The 13,629-nt window shown below is 48.0% G+C and overlaps 1 protein-coding gene across 5 annotated transcripts in view; it reads left to right on the top strand.

Moving 5' to 3' along the window:
• Positions 1-4,061, top strand: part of NRF1 (nuclear respiratory factor 1) — a 76,861-nt gene extending 72,800 nt beyond the window's left edge. For all 5 annotated transcript variants that reach the window (XM_053404604.1, XM_053404603.1, XM_053404607.1 and 2 more), the window contains one exon: positions 1,875-4,061. In XM_053404604.1, coding sequence (XP_053260579.1) covers positions 1,875-2,038 — 164 coding nt within the window. In that variant the 3' untranslated portion in view covers positions 2,039-4,061. The remainder of the gene's footprint in view (positions 1-1,874) is intronic.
• The last annotated feature ends 9,568 nt before the right edge of the window (positions 4,062-13,629 follow it).

The raw sequence follows: 13,629 nt of genomic DNA, 5'->3' as shown, positions 1-13,629 counted from the left end.
TCCACCAGATCGGGGCCACGGCCAAAAAGGCCCTGGCTCTGGTCGAGGCCAGCCTAACCTCCCTGTGGCCCAGGACCTCTAAGATGTTTTTGTTTGAAGACTGTAAGGTCCTCCGTGGGACATACCAGGAGAGGTGGTCCCGTAGGTACGAGGGCCCTAAGCCATATAGGGCTTTAAAGGTTAAAACCAGCACCTTAAACCTGATCCTGTACTCCACTGGGAGCCAGTGCAGCTGGTATAGCACCGGGTGAATGTGATCTCGCAGCGAGGACCCCATAAGGAGTCTCGCCGCGGCATTCTGCACCCGCTGGAGTTTCTGGGTCAGTCTCAAGGGCAGCCCCACGTAGAGTGAGTTACATGTTTGTAATGAGAGCCTTTTCTGTGCAGTGCTCAAGAGTGTCAGTCTAGGACCAGGGTTCGAATCCCCACTCAGCCATGAATAATAATGATAATAGAGCCTCTTGCTTGTCTATTGAGGATAGAGAGGGGTGTGTGGGTGTGTCGTATCTAACCTGTTGCGCAAAGTCACAATTGTTGCATGTGGTCCTTAGAAGGTCACCCAGAAGGGAAGGCGGCCATTGGGCTCATCCCCCCGGGCTAGTCTTTGGGCAAAGGGGCTCAACAGCTCTCTTTTATAGGCAGAAGATGGGTCCCTTTTTGCTCTCAGGTGCTTTCAAAAATAAGCAGCAAAATAAGCGAATGCCATTCTAGGCTGCATCAACAGAAGTCTAGTGTGTCCAGGTCAAGGGAAGTCATAGTCCCGCTCTATTCTGCCTCGGTCAGACCACACCTGGGATACTGTGTCCAGATCTGGACACCACAATTTAAGAAGGATGTTGACAAGAGGGAAGGTGTGCAGAGGAGGGCGACCAAGATGATCACGGGTCTGGAAACCAAGCCTGATGAAGAACGGTTGAGGGAGTTGGGGATGTTTTAGCCTGGGAAAGAAGAGCCTGAGAGGAGATATGCTAACCATCTTAAAATATCTCAAGGGCTGCCCCATGGAATTTGGAGCAAGCCTGTTTTCTCCTGCTCTGGAGGGTCGGACCCAAACCAGTGGGTTCAAAATATGATACGATACGATAATCTTTATTGTCATTGTCCCATACAGAATAACGAAATCTACATCAGACATTCAAAAACCAACAAGCCTGCTATCCCAAGCTAGTTAGCCCCCTAAAATCTCTGATACCCCATAATTAAATACAATATACTCCCATAGAGACTCCTTACACTGTGTTTAGAACCAAAATCACATTGGATAGAAACTGTTTCTCAGGCGGCTAGTCCTAGTCTTTATAACCCTGGACCTTCTTCCAGAAGGCAGAATCTGAAAGAGATCATTTCCGGGGTGTGCACTATCCTGCGCTATCTCTGCAGCTTTCTTATGGCACCTGGAAGCATAGATTTGATCCAAGGTGGGAAGAGTGCACCCAATTATTCTCTCCGCAGTCTTCACAACCCTGGACAGCATTGTTTTTCCCCTGACTGCGCAGCTCCCAAACCACACACACAGACCATAAGTTAATACACTCTCCACAGTACAATGGTAAAATGGCATCAACAGGTCCTTGGAGAGATTGTTTTTCCGGAGGATTCTCAGAAAATATAACCTCTGCTGCGCTCTCTTCATCAGGACGGGGAATTAGATTCCAACTTAACCTCAGGAAGAATGGAATCGCCTTCCTTGGAGGTTTTTAAGCAGAGGTTGGGCGTCCACCTGTCAGAGGGACAGGATTCTCGCCTTGCCAGGGGGGTTGGACTAGATGACCCCCCGGGGTCCCGTCCTACTCTCATGATTCCATGATCGCAGGAACTGACTCAGCGCCTTGCCCAGCCTCGCCTGACCCTCTCCCCTCTCTCTTTCTCCGCAGGGCTCGTCCAGATCCCCGTCAGCATGTACCAGACGGTGGTCACCAGCCTTGCTCAGGGCAACGGCCCGGTCCAGGTTGCCATGGCTCCCGTGGCCGCGAGGATAACAGACAGCACTGTCACCATGGACGGCCAGGCCGTGGAGGTGGTGACTCTGGAGCAGTGACGGGCGAGAGCGGCAGGATCATGGCGCTGCGGCAGCTTCCTCCTCCCTTGTGCGAATAGTTTTTTTTCTACGCCTCTGCGGAGGCGCAATCAGGTGGCATTTGTGAGTCTCGCAGCTTTGGAAGCAAAAAAAAAAAAGGTTTTGTTTAACAAAAGGAAAAAACAACAACAACACACAAACACACAGGGTGTATTTTGGAGCCGCGATTTTTACAGCTCCTCTCGGGCCTCGCGAAAGCAAGGAAGCCTGTTTGGGGCAGGCTGGGCCAAGCCTTCGTCTCCCATTGCATGGACCCTCCTTTCTCAAAGCCGGCGTGAGATGTGGCGGAAAAGGTTTATAGCCCTCTCTTTTCAGGGCTTGTTGGGGGGGGAGGCGGGGTCCGCGGTGGGGGTCCCTGCAGGCTTTCCTGGCCCGGCAAGCCCCCACAAAGCCAGGCTCCTCCGCCTTCCTCGCGTCGAGAATTAGGTATCATTTTAACATGGACATATATTTTAAAAGAGAGAGATAGAGAAAGCAAGGCTTGAGAAGACAAATTGGGGAAAGAGGCTTCCTCTTTTTTCCTCGCAAAGGCGTTGAAAGGGTAAGAAAAGTCCTGCGGGAGACAGCGAGGGCTGCAATCTGTTGACTCTGGATCCTGTCAGGACGGAGGGACTGTTCCTCCTCCGTTCCTTCCTTCCAAAGTTATTTGGTGACCTGTTGAAGGAGATTCTGTCTTCGCTTTTTAAGTCCATGCTCAAAGCCTTCCCTCCAAAGCCTCATTTCCCCACTGGTGAATTTCTGCGTGCGTTTTTGTTTTAGACTCTCCTCCCTTGGAATGACAAGTTCGGAAAGGCACAAGGGAGCCACCAGTAGAAAGGCCCCGCTGGGTGTTGCGAAGGGACACGGGTGGCATTTAAGCACACTCTCATCGGCCACGTGGCTGGGATCCCAGCCTTCAGTGGCAGTTTGGGTGGCGAAGGGCTTCAGATCGCACACTAGATCCCACCCACAATTCTCACTTTGATTTCCTTCCAAATTGCACCCTTCTCCTCCAAATTGCACCTGGCATCCTGGGGCGGCGGCCCATCCAAAGACCCCTTTCTCGTGGCAGCTTTCCAGAGCCCTTGGAGCCCCACGGCCCCAGCTGCGCACATCCCCTTCGTGGCGGCCAAGGCCTCCCTCCGTGGCCCCAGGGCCGCAAACTCGACATCGGCTGCCATGCTGCGCCGTGCAGGGGCCCAGGGTCTGCACGTCTACGAAAGACATGTGGCCAGCGAGGCTGGGCACCCGCAGTCCCTGTGCGGAGTTGGCAAAGGGAAAGGTGATAGCCTCCCACCCCAGAATGGGGGCTCAGGGAGGGCTGCCCCCCCTCTCACGTCTCCCCCAGGCATTTTTTGATAGCTGTTTTTAACTCTTAGACAGGGCCAAGGCTTTCACTGGCCCCAGCTAAGCAAACGGCTGCTGTTGCCTCACAGGTAGAATCACTCTCTTATTTTCCTATTTCAGGCACCCTTTCTGGCTGGGGATAGTACGCAGCAATTAGTTTCGTTCTTTGCGTTCTTTTACACGGCCCATTCACCACACCTCTCCTTGTCTGTCCCAACCTTTCAGGGCAGGGTTTTGCTTTTTCCAGATTCTTGTGTTTACTTGGCTTTTTTAAAAAACAGAAAATCTCAAATGTATAATCACCGTCCCCCACCACCAACACCCCGGACTTAAATCGAGGGGAGGGAATCCTTCCTGTAGAAACAAAAGCCCAGGTCTCTGACTTAATTTTTTAAAATTTTTTAAAAATATTATTATTTTTTATCGTCGTCGTGAAGATGTCAGGTGTGACTTTACAGTCCGTGTTTCCTCTCTCTCTTTTTTTGGCAATGGAATAACGTTCCGATAGACTGAGACATTATTCCCCGAGACCCAAAGATAAACCATCCTCGTTCCCAGCCACCCGCAGTCCTGTAGCAGAGCATGGAAGAAGTACCTGTTGTTCCCCCAAATTCTGTCTATTGCCTCATTCAATAAATTGTTACAGAAGTGTCTATAACTTCCCCTTGTCGAGTCTTCTCTCTCCACTCGGTGGCAAAAGGGCAGAACTTAATAATCGGGTTTGTAGAACCCAGTTCCTTTAAAAGTCTCAGCGGGTGTGTGCACGATTTTTAAAAACAAGCCTCTAGTCCACATGGAGGACTAGAGAGGCAGGTGGAAACATGGAAGCTGCGTGCATCGCTCCTGCACAAACAACAGCTTCCTGCTCACTCCAGAGCGAACAACACCTAGAACTACGGAAACTCACACGATTGGGGCAAATGATGCCAGAATCCTGCTGTTTCTCTCTTAAAAGGTAAAGGGACCCCTGACCGTTAGGTCCAGTTGTGGCTGACTCTGGGGTTGCGGCGCTCATCTCGCTTTATTGGCCAAAGGAGCTGGCGTACAGCTTCCAGGTCATGTGGCCAACATGACTAAGCCGCTTCTGCCGAACCAGAGCAGCGCACGGAAACGCCGTTTACCTTCCTGCCGGAGCAGTACCTATTTATCTACTTGCACTTTGAGGTGCTTTTGAACTGCTAGGTTGGCAGGAGCAGGGTCCGAGTAACGGGAGCTCACCCCGTCGCGGGGATTCGAACCGCTGACCTTCTGATCGGCAAGTTCTAGGCTCTGTGGTTTAACCCACAGTGCCACCCGCGTCCCTGTTTCTCTCTTACCATTTGTTTGTTTCATAAAATTTATATTAAGAGTCCCATGCTGAGCCATCCCTCACATACCGCTTGATTGTATAAAACAGGGCTGTCCAACTTCCAAGAGACTGCGATCTACAACCACCATAAAAAAAATTTTGGCAGTGATCTCCCCATTGGATTGACCAGAGTTGTTCAGCTTTTTTGGGGAAAGCTTCATCAAAGTTATTGAGCTTTTTGTGGAGAGCCAAAGCAGTTTACAAGCAGAATAAAGAGATGAACTTTCAGTAAGAACTACTACTATATTTTAGCAAAGTACAAAATCAGCAACGAACAGGTCAAAACAAAAAGCAGCAGTCTACATGTCTGGGGAGGGTCGTCTAAACAAAAACGTTTTTTGCAGGCGCCCAAAAGTACGGCGATGGCGTCTGCCTGACGTGAGTAGGCAGGCAGTTCCACAGTGTAAATTCTGCTGCACTTAAAAGGTGGATTTCTTACAAATGTCTTCCCTCGTGGTCTCCGCTTGTGCTGCCAGCGCACGCCCAAACCTGCCGTCCTTTGCCCATCTTCCCTCTCTTGCATGGCGCATCCTTAAGAAACAGGGCAGTGGTCAGCCTTAGGTGAGAAATATAAAGGGCATATCTCTGTCGTGGGGAACATCCTGGCCATGCACAAAGTTTCTGGTTTTAAACCAGGGATGGGGCGATTGCAGGGTTCGCTGGACTCCATCTGCCATCATCCCAGGCAATTTGGGCCAGGCTGGCAGGACCCGATGGTGGGGGCTGGGGGCTCCCCATCTCTGCCCACTAGGCAGCTGGGCTAAACATATGAAACAGGCAGCACTGGAACAGAATTGACCATAAGGAAGACGCCTTCGCCAGTCAAACTGTTGATCTGACTTGCTCTTGCCTGGCAACAGAATTCCTGGGCTGCAGAGAAGTAAATTCCATGTCTGTTCCTCTTCTCACAGGAGATTTGAGTGCGGGGCCTGCCCCCTCTCTCCTCTTGTGGTTTCCAGAAATTAGCAATCAGAATTACTAATATATAATAATAATAATAATAATTTATTATTTGTACCCTGCCCATCTGGCTGGGTTCCCCAGCCACTCTGGGCGGCTTCCAACAAAGATTAAAAATACATTAAAATGTCACACATTAAAAACTTCCCTGCCTTCAGATGTCTTCTAAATGTCAGGTAGTTGTTTATTTGCTGGGTGGCTTCGAGAGATGGGGAAAAATTCCACTGCCATTCCTTCCCCTCTGCAACTTCTTTAATAATAATAATAATAATAATAATAATAATAATAATAATAATAATTTATAGCCCGCCCTCCCCAGCCAGAGCCAGGCTCAGGGCGGCTAACAACAGTAAAATTACAGTAAAAACATAATGGGGGGGGGACCACTTTAAAATACGGGTTAAAATGAAATTTAAAATGCAGCCTCACTTTAAAATAGCTGATAAATCAAGACCATAAGGGAAGGGAAACATAAGGGTCAGACTGAGTCCAAACCAAAGGCCAGGCGGAACAGCTCTGTCTTGCAGGCCCTGCAGAAAGATGTCAAGTCCCGCAGGGCCCTAGTCTCTTGGGACAGAGTGTTTCACCAAGTCGGGGCCACTACTGAAAAGGCCCTGGCCCTAGTTGAAACCAATCTAACTACCTTGCAACTTGGGACCTCCAAAGTGTTGTCATTTGTGGACCTTAAGGTCCTCCGCGGGGCATACCGGGAGAGGCGGTCCTGTAGGTACGAGGGTCCTAGGCCGCATAGGGCTTTAAAGGTCAAAACCAGCACCTTAAACCTGACCGTGTACTCCACCGGGAGCCAGTGCATCTGGTAAAGCACTGGATGAATGTGATCCCGTAAGGAGCCTCGCTGCGGCATTCTGCACCCACTGGAGTTTCTGGGTCAGTCTCAAGGGCAGCCCCACATAGAGCAAGTTGCGATAATCGAGCCTGGAGGTGTCCGTCGCATGGATCACTGTGGCCAGACCAGGGCGAGAGAGGTAAGGCACCTTTGTCTCTTTCTGGCTCCCGACTCCCCTTCCTTCCTTCCTTCCTTCCTTCCTTCCTTCCTTCCTTCCTTCCTTCCTTCCTTCCTTCCTTCCCTTTTTTCTTGTGGCATGTGAAATACTGATGGAGGTTAGCGCAGGAGTGGAGTGGGGTTAGAGAGGATTACATAGACTGTGGCAGCTGTGAGCAGGACTCCCAACAGGAGGAGCGTGACCTCCTAATTAACAAATGATTAGGGAAGATTAAAGGACCAACTGTGAGGGCTCCTTTAAGCGGAAAGGGCTGGCAGGGTTTGAGAGCAGGTGCGCAGAAGGAGGCAGCTACCTGTTTTGAGAGCAACAGCTTGGCCTTCGACCCCCACAAGTGCATCCCTGGATAATAAAGAGTTTGCTTGGCTCCATAAAGACTAACAAAAAGTCAGGGCAGGGCTAAAACTCTGGGGTTGAGCTCATTCTTTGCATGCAAATGGGCCACAGTGGCTAAAATGCCCCCTGTTTGAAACCCATCGCCATCGATAGCTCTCTCCTCCATGGATCTGTCTCAACCTCGTTAAAGCCATCTAGGGAATAATAATAATAATAATAATAAATAATAATAATAATAATAATTTTTATTTATTTATACCCCGCCCCTCCCTGGCCAAAGCCGGGCTCAGGGTGACTAACACCAGTAAAATTACAGTAAAAATGTAACGGGGGGGGGGGACCAATTTAAAATATAGGTTAAAATGCAATTTAAAATGCAGCCAACCAGCTCCACCTGGTATGCAGGATGAGACCCTATCTGCCTGTGGACTGCCTCACCAGAGTGGTGCATGCTCTAGTTATCTCCCGCTTGGACTACTGCAATGCGCTCTATGTGGGGCTACCTTTGAAGGTGACCCAGAAACTGCAATTAATCCAGAATGCGGCAGCTAGACTGGTGACTTGGGAGCGGCCACCGAGACCACATAACACTGGTCTTGAAAGACCTACATTGGCACCCAGTATGTTTCCGAGCACAATTCAAAGTGTTGGTGCTGACCTTTAAAGCCCAAAACGGCCTCAAAGGCCCAGGATACCTGAAGAGGCGTCTCCACCCCCATCGTTCTGCCCAGACACTGAGGTCCAGCGCCGAGGGCCTTCTGGCGGTTCCCTCCCTGCGAGAAGTGAGGTTACAGGGAACCAGGCAGAGGGCCTTCTCGGTGGTGGCACCTGTCCTGTGGAACACCCACCCACCAGATGTCAAAGAAATAAACAACTACCTGACATTCAGAAGAAGTTTTTAATGTGTGACGTCTTAGTGTATTTTTTGTCTTTGTTGGAAGCCGCCCAGAGTGGCTGGGGAAACCCAGCCAGATGAGTGGGGTACAAATAATAAATAATAATAATAATAATAATAATAATAATAATAATAATAATAATTTATTATTTAAAAGCAGCCCATAGATCAAAACCATAAGGGGTAGGGGGGAAAACATAAGGGTCAGACTGAGTCCAAACCAAAGGCCAGACGGAACAGCTCTGTCTTGCAGGCCCTGCGGAAAGATGTCAAGTCCCTCAGGGCCCTAGTCTCTTGGGACAGAGCGTTCCACCAAGTCGGGGCCAGTGCTGAAAAGGCCCTGGCCCTAGTTGAGAGCAATGTGTGCTGAGCGAAGGAATGCCTTCTGTCTCTCATGAATCTTCCAAGGTTCAGCGTGGTAATCAATGAGCCAGCGGCTCTGGCAGCTGGGGGTGTAAGAGAGAAATGGAATAGGGGCCAGTCTCACACTGGACGAGACCCAGAGGCTTGACTTCCTCTCTGTCCTGAACCCAAAGCTATGGTTTTGGGAACCTCCCTAGATACCTAATTGTTGGGGGCAAGATCTGTTGAGAGTGTCAGTGCTGCAAGCCCTTCCAACTTAAGCTCAGCATTTATATGTTTGTGTGTAAATAAAACCCTATTTCACTGCTGTCATCTCTAGGTGCCTTCGTTCTCACTAAACCAGACCTAACGGTAGGTGCAGAAATAATAATAATAATAATAATAATAATAATAATAATAATAATAATAATAATAAATTTTATTTATACCCCGCCCTCCCCAGCCAAGACCGGGCTCAGGGCAGCTAACACCAGGTATAAAAACAATTGATTAAAATACAACTTAAAAACAAGATTAAAAACACAACATTAAAATGCAGCCTCATTTCAGCAGAAACTAAAATCAAAAACTTTTTGGGGATGAAAGCGTCAAATCCTTCACCAAGGCCAACTATCCAGACTGGTCCTACGTGGGCCAGAAAAAAGCCAGGGAAGTCCCCAAATAGGAGTTCCATCACAGAAGGAGAAAGGAAAAAGGAAAGTGGGGAAATCTCCGGCTGCTCAGAGATTGCGGTGCATGGAACAATATTCCGGCATAAGTTTTTGTTTGCTGAAGTCCAGTTCATCAAGGATCCCTTTGAAGGCATGGTGTCCATCTTTGCAGATCTAAGACCACTTTTAACTAAACCGGGTCACTCATCCAGAAAGGATTTTGGGGCAAATTGGGTTAGTGCAATAATGAGTGCAGGCGAACAAAAAAAAAGAATTTGGCTCAACTAACCAGGAGGGTAAGACAGACACAGACAAGAACTAACCTAAAAACTTTGGCTTCTTATCAAATTATAAGGAACTATTAAGGTGGAGAGATCATTCATGATCACTCAGTGGAAAGAGCTGGGAATGGGTAGACAGTTCTGGAACCTGATTTCAGATACAGGTTTTAATCCTGCGTTAGATGCTTTTATCTCTGCTAATACTTGGCGTGTTTACTTCAGCAAAATCTTTGAAAGTGATGGTGACAATGGGCCAACTACGATTCAGGACCTGCTAACATTGACACCATAATAGCCCCGTTACAGAACAAGAAGTAAGCAATCTTATAGGTGCCTTAATGACCGATAAAGCTCCTGGAGAAGACACGATTCCTTCAGAGGTCTTTAGGAATAATTCTGAATGGTGATGTCTCCCCTCCTAGCAAAATTAATTTCTTATATAAACTGTACTGGCACTTTCCCGAAGGGCTGGAAGCAGAGTATTATCATCCCAATTCACAAAGAAGGTGACAAACACAACCCCCAGAACTATCAGCCTATTAGTTTATTGGCTATGGGGCCACCACCGAGAAGGCCCTCTCCCAGGCCATCATAATCCTCAGCCCCTGAGGGTGGAAGATCTACCAAGGGGGTCCCCTCTGCAAATCTCAGCACCTGAGAGGGTCTGCATGGAAGAAAGAGGTGGCCTTTCAGATACATAGGTAAAGGGACCTCTGACCATTAGGTCCAGTTGTGGCCGACTCGGGGGTTGTGGCGCTCATCTCGCTTTACTGGCCAAGGGAGTAGGCGTACAGCTTCCGGGTCATGTGGCCAGCATGACTAAGCCGCTTCTGGCAAACCAGAGCAGCTCACGGAAACACCGTTTACCTTCCCGCCAGAGTGGTACCTATTTATCTACTTGCACCTTGACGTGCTTTCAAACTGCTAGGTTGGCAGGAGCTGGGACCAAGCAATGGGAGCTCACCCCATCGCGGGGATTCGAACCGCCAACCTTCTGATCGGCAAGTCCTAGGCTCTGTGGTTTAACCCACAGTGCCACCCGCATCCCTTAAGCAATCTTATAGGTGCCTTAATGACTGATAAAGCTCCTGGAGAAGACATGAACCCTTCAGAGGTCTTTAGGAATAATTCTGAGTGGTGGTCTCTCCCCTCCTAGCAAAATTAATTTCTTATATAAACTGTACTGGCACTTGTTGGGATACTGCCAGGGAGACAAAGTCCATCATAGCCCCCAAGCCGGCTGCCGGACGATTCATCGACCTCCCATAGACACGCAGTATCAGCAATTAGCGACACGAAGCCTCAGAAATAGATTGCCACATTCTTAGGCTGGTACACACTCTATCAGCAGAATTCACACAGCGAAAGATGCACAGCAGGAGAGCATATTTACAAGTTTATTCAGCGTTGGTCAGAACAAAGAAAACATGACCGCTTGCTTCAGCGTTCAGGCACGAAGAAGAAAACGAAAGCAAAGACACAACAGAAACATCCTGTGAAACAGGAAATACGCAGGCTGTGACACAAACATCCTGCTCCCCTTTAAGGTGGAACGGAAATATCTTAACAGCACTTTCCCCAAGGGTTGGAACCAGAGTATTATCATCCCAATTCACAAAGAAGGTGACAAACACAACCCCCAGAACTATCAGCCTATTAGTTTATTGGCTATGGGGCCACCACCGAGAAGGCCCTCTCCCAGGCCATCATAATCCTCAGCCCCTGAAAGTGGAAGATCTACCAAGGGGGTCCCCTCTGCAAATCTCAGCACCTGAGAGGGTCTGCGTGGAAGAAAGAGGTAGCCTTTCAGATACATAGCTGTCAACTTTTCCCTTTTCTTGAAAGGAACCCTATTCGGAATAAGGAAAATTCCCTTTAAAAAATGTTGACAGCTATGTTCCGATATCTGGGGCCCGAGTCATTTCAGGGTTCAATGTCACACCAGTCTGAACTCTTTCCCCAGTTTCTCAACTTAAAAATGAAGAAACTCTCTTAAGTCCTTCATGAACCATAAGCATTTAGGGTTGCTTTGTCGGTGTGGCTCAGCGTGAGCAGAGACCCAAGGAGTCGCCGATTCAAAACTCTCCACAGCCCTTCCAGCCTCAGGTTCACCTCTTCCAACCTGCTGAAATAGGGGGATGAGACTCCAGAAGGCGCTTTCAAAGTCCTTTATTGTCTTTATTGGTTTTGCCCTCACAACAACCTTGTGAGGTAGGCCACTTTTATCATTCCCTCAAGAGAGGATCAAGAGTCCTGAACTTGTGGAGGTCACTTGTGGGTTGGGGGAAGGCTGGGTCAAGTCTGAATCAGGGGCCTAATCCGGCCCACTGGTGGCCGATGTAATCCATGGCCACCCATGGCAGTATATGTCCTGGGGTAAAATCCTAAAAATCCTAAAAAATATCTCAACAACTTTGGTTGGCCCTCACGCATGTTCACTTCATCAAATCTGGCCCTCTTTGAAAAATGTTTGTCGTGCCCTAAAAGCAGATACATCACCTTGCCAACAAAGGTCCATATAGTTAAAGCTGTGTTTTTCCCCAGTAGTGATGTATGGAAGTGAGAGCTTCTGGCGAACCAGAGCAGCGCACGGAAACGCCGTTTACCTTCTGCTGGAGCGGTACCTATTTATCTACTTGCACTTTGCTGTGCTTTCGAACTGCTAGGTTGGCAGGAGCAGGGACAGAGCAACGGGAGCTCACCTCGTCGCGGGGATTCGAACCGCCGACCTTCTGATCGTCAAGTCCTAGGCTCTGTGGTTTAACCCACAGCGCCACCCGCGTCCCTTATCATGGATCATCCTTACATTTCCAGCATTTATCATCATGGATCATACTCATGATAATAAATGCTGGAAATGTAAGGAAAAAGAAGGAACCTTTTATCACATGTGGTGGACGTGCCCCAAGATAAAAGACTTCTGGGAAAGGATCTATAATGAACTGGAAAAAGTGTTGAAAAACACATTTATTAAGAAACCAGAAGCCTTTTTATACTTGGTATAGTGGAGGGAGAAATCCTCAAAAAGGATGTTCCTTTTTTTCTGTATGCCACAACAGCTGTGAGAATATTATTAGTGAAGAACTGGAAGAAACAAGATTTACCAACTATAGAAGAATGGCGGATGAAGATGATGGACTATATGGAACTTGCCGAACTGACCGGGAGACTCCGAGACCAGAGAGAAGAGACGGTGGAAGAAGTTTAAAGAATGTTTGAAAAAAAATGTTAATATTTAAATTTTAGAATAGCTTTGGAAGTGGATATAGGCTGTAGGGTTAGAAGTAGAAGATGGTGTATTTTAAAATAGTATTATTTGTAAGTGATAAAATGTGAAGATTTTTATGGTAAAAGTAAGTGTGATTAAAAAATGGTTAAAAATTATGATATATGAAACTGCTAAAGATGAGATAAAACGAAAATCAGATGGGGGGACTTGGGGAAGCTCACCTAACAATGTTTAGAAAAATAAGGATAAGACAAGAATTTGTTTGTATTTCTGTTTGTGTTGTTTATTTGTGTTATAAAATGAATAAAAGAATTTTTTTTGGGGGGGGGGAACATATATCCCAAAGACGCCACAGTCTCAGGTGACCTTCATTCCAAGGCCCAGGCTGCACACCTAAAACCTTCGAGTCCCTCACTGCTCAGAGTTTTGGGTGGCATGTAAAAATTGTTTGTGCTCTATTTGTGGCTGCAAAGCTTTGCATTTAGGGTTCATTGCATTTGCATGCATTCAGCCCTTGCCTGAACTGATAGAGTTTTCTTAATGGGACCAGTAAAAGACCGGTTGCTTGGCAACCCCATCCAATCCCCATCTTGCCCCATAAGCCTCGCATGGCGAGACCCCTCATCCCTCTCTCATCCCTCCCCCGCATCAGCTGTGAATCTGACATTATTTTTAAGTGCTGACAGCCTTCGGCCCTTAATCCAGTCCTCATCCACTATCCAAACAGCTTATTCTGAAAGCGCCACCATCAGCCGGCGGTGGCCTAGATTTCGATTTCGGCTGCAAGGCCCGGCTGGCGGTAAACAGGAATTATTTGCATTAGCGCCTTACCTGTTACAGTGAAGGGCGGACTGGAGGAGGAAGATGGAGGTGAAAAAGGAGGAGGAGATATGTCATGGCAGGCAGAGTGGGGGCGGGGAAATTATGGAGAAATCAGGAAGAAAGAATAATGGAATCCCAGAGTTGGACGGGACCACAAGGGTCATCTAGTCCAGCCCCCTGCAATACAGGAATCTTTTGCTCAAAGTGCAGCTATTAGCTAAAAACTGGAAATCGCAAGAAACTGTAGAAGAATGGCAGATGAAGATGTTGGACTTTTTGGAGCTGGCCGACCTGACTGGAAGAAAGAAGAGGAATACCAA

Source organism: Podarcis raffonei, chromosome 10 (assembly GCF_027172205.1).
Source record: "Podarcis raffonei isolate rPodRaf1 chromosome 10, rPodRaf1.pri, whole genome shotgun sequence".
Classification (NCBI taxonomy): Eukaryota; Metazoa; Chordata; class Lepidosauria; order Squamata; family Lacertidae; genus Podarcis; species Podarcis raffonei.
This window is presented reverse-complemented; position numbering and strand designations above follow the sequence as displayed.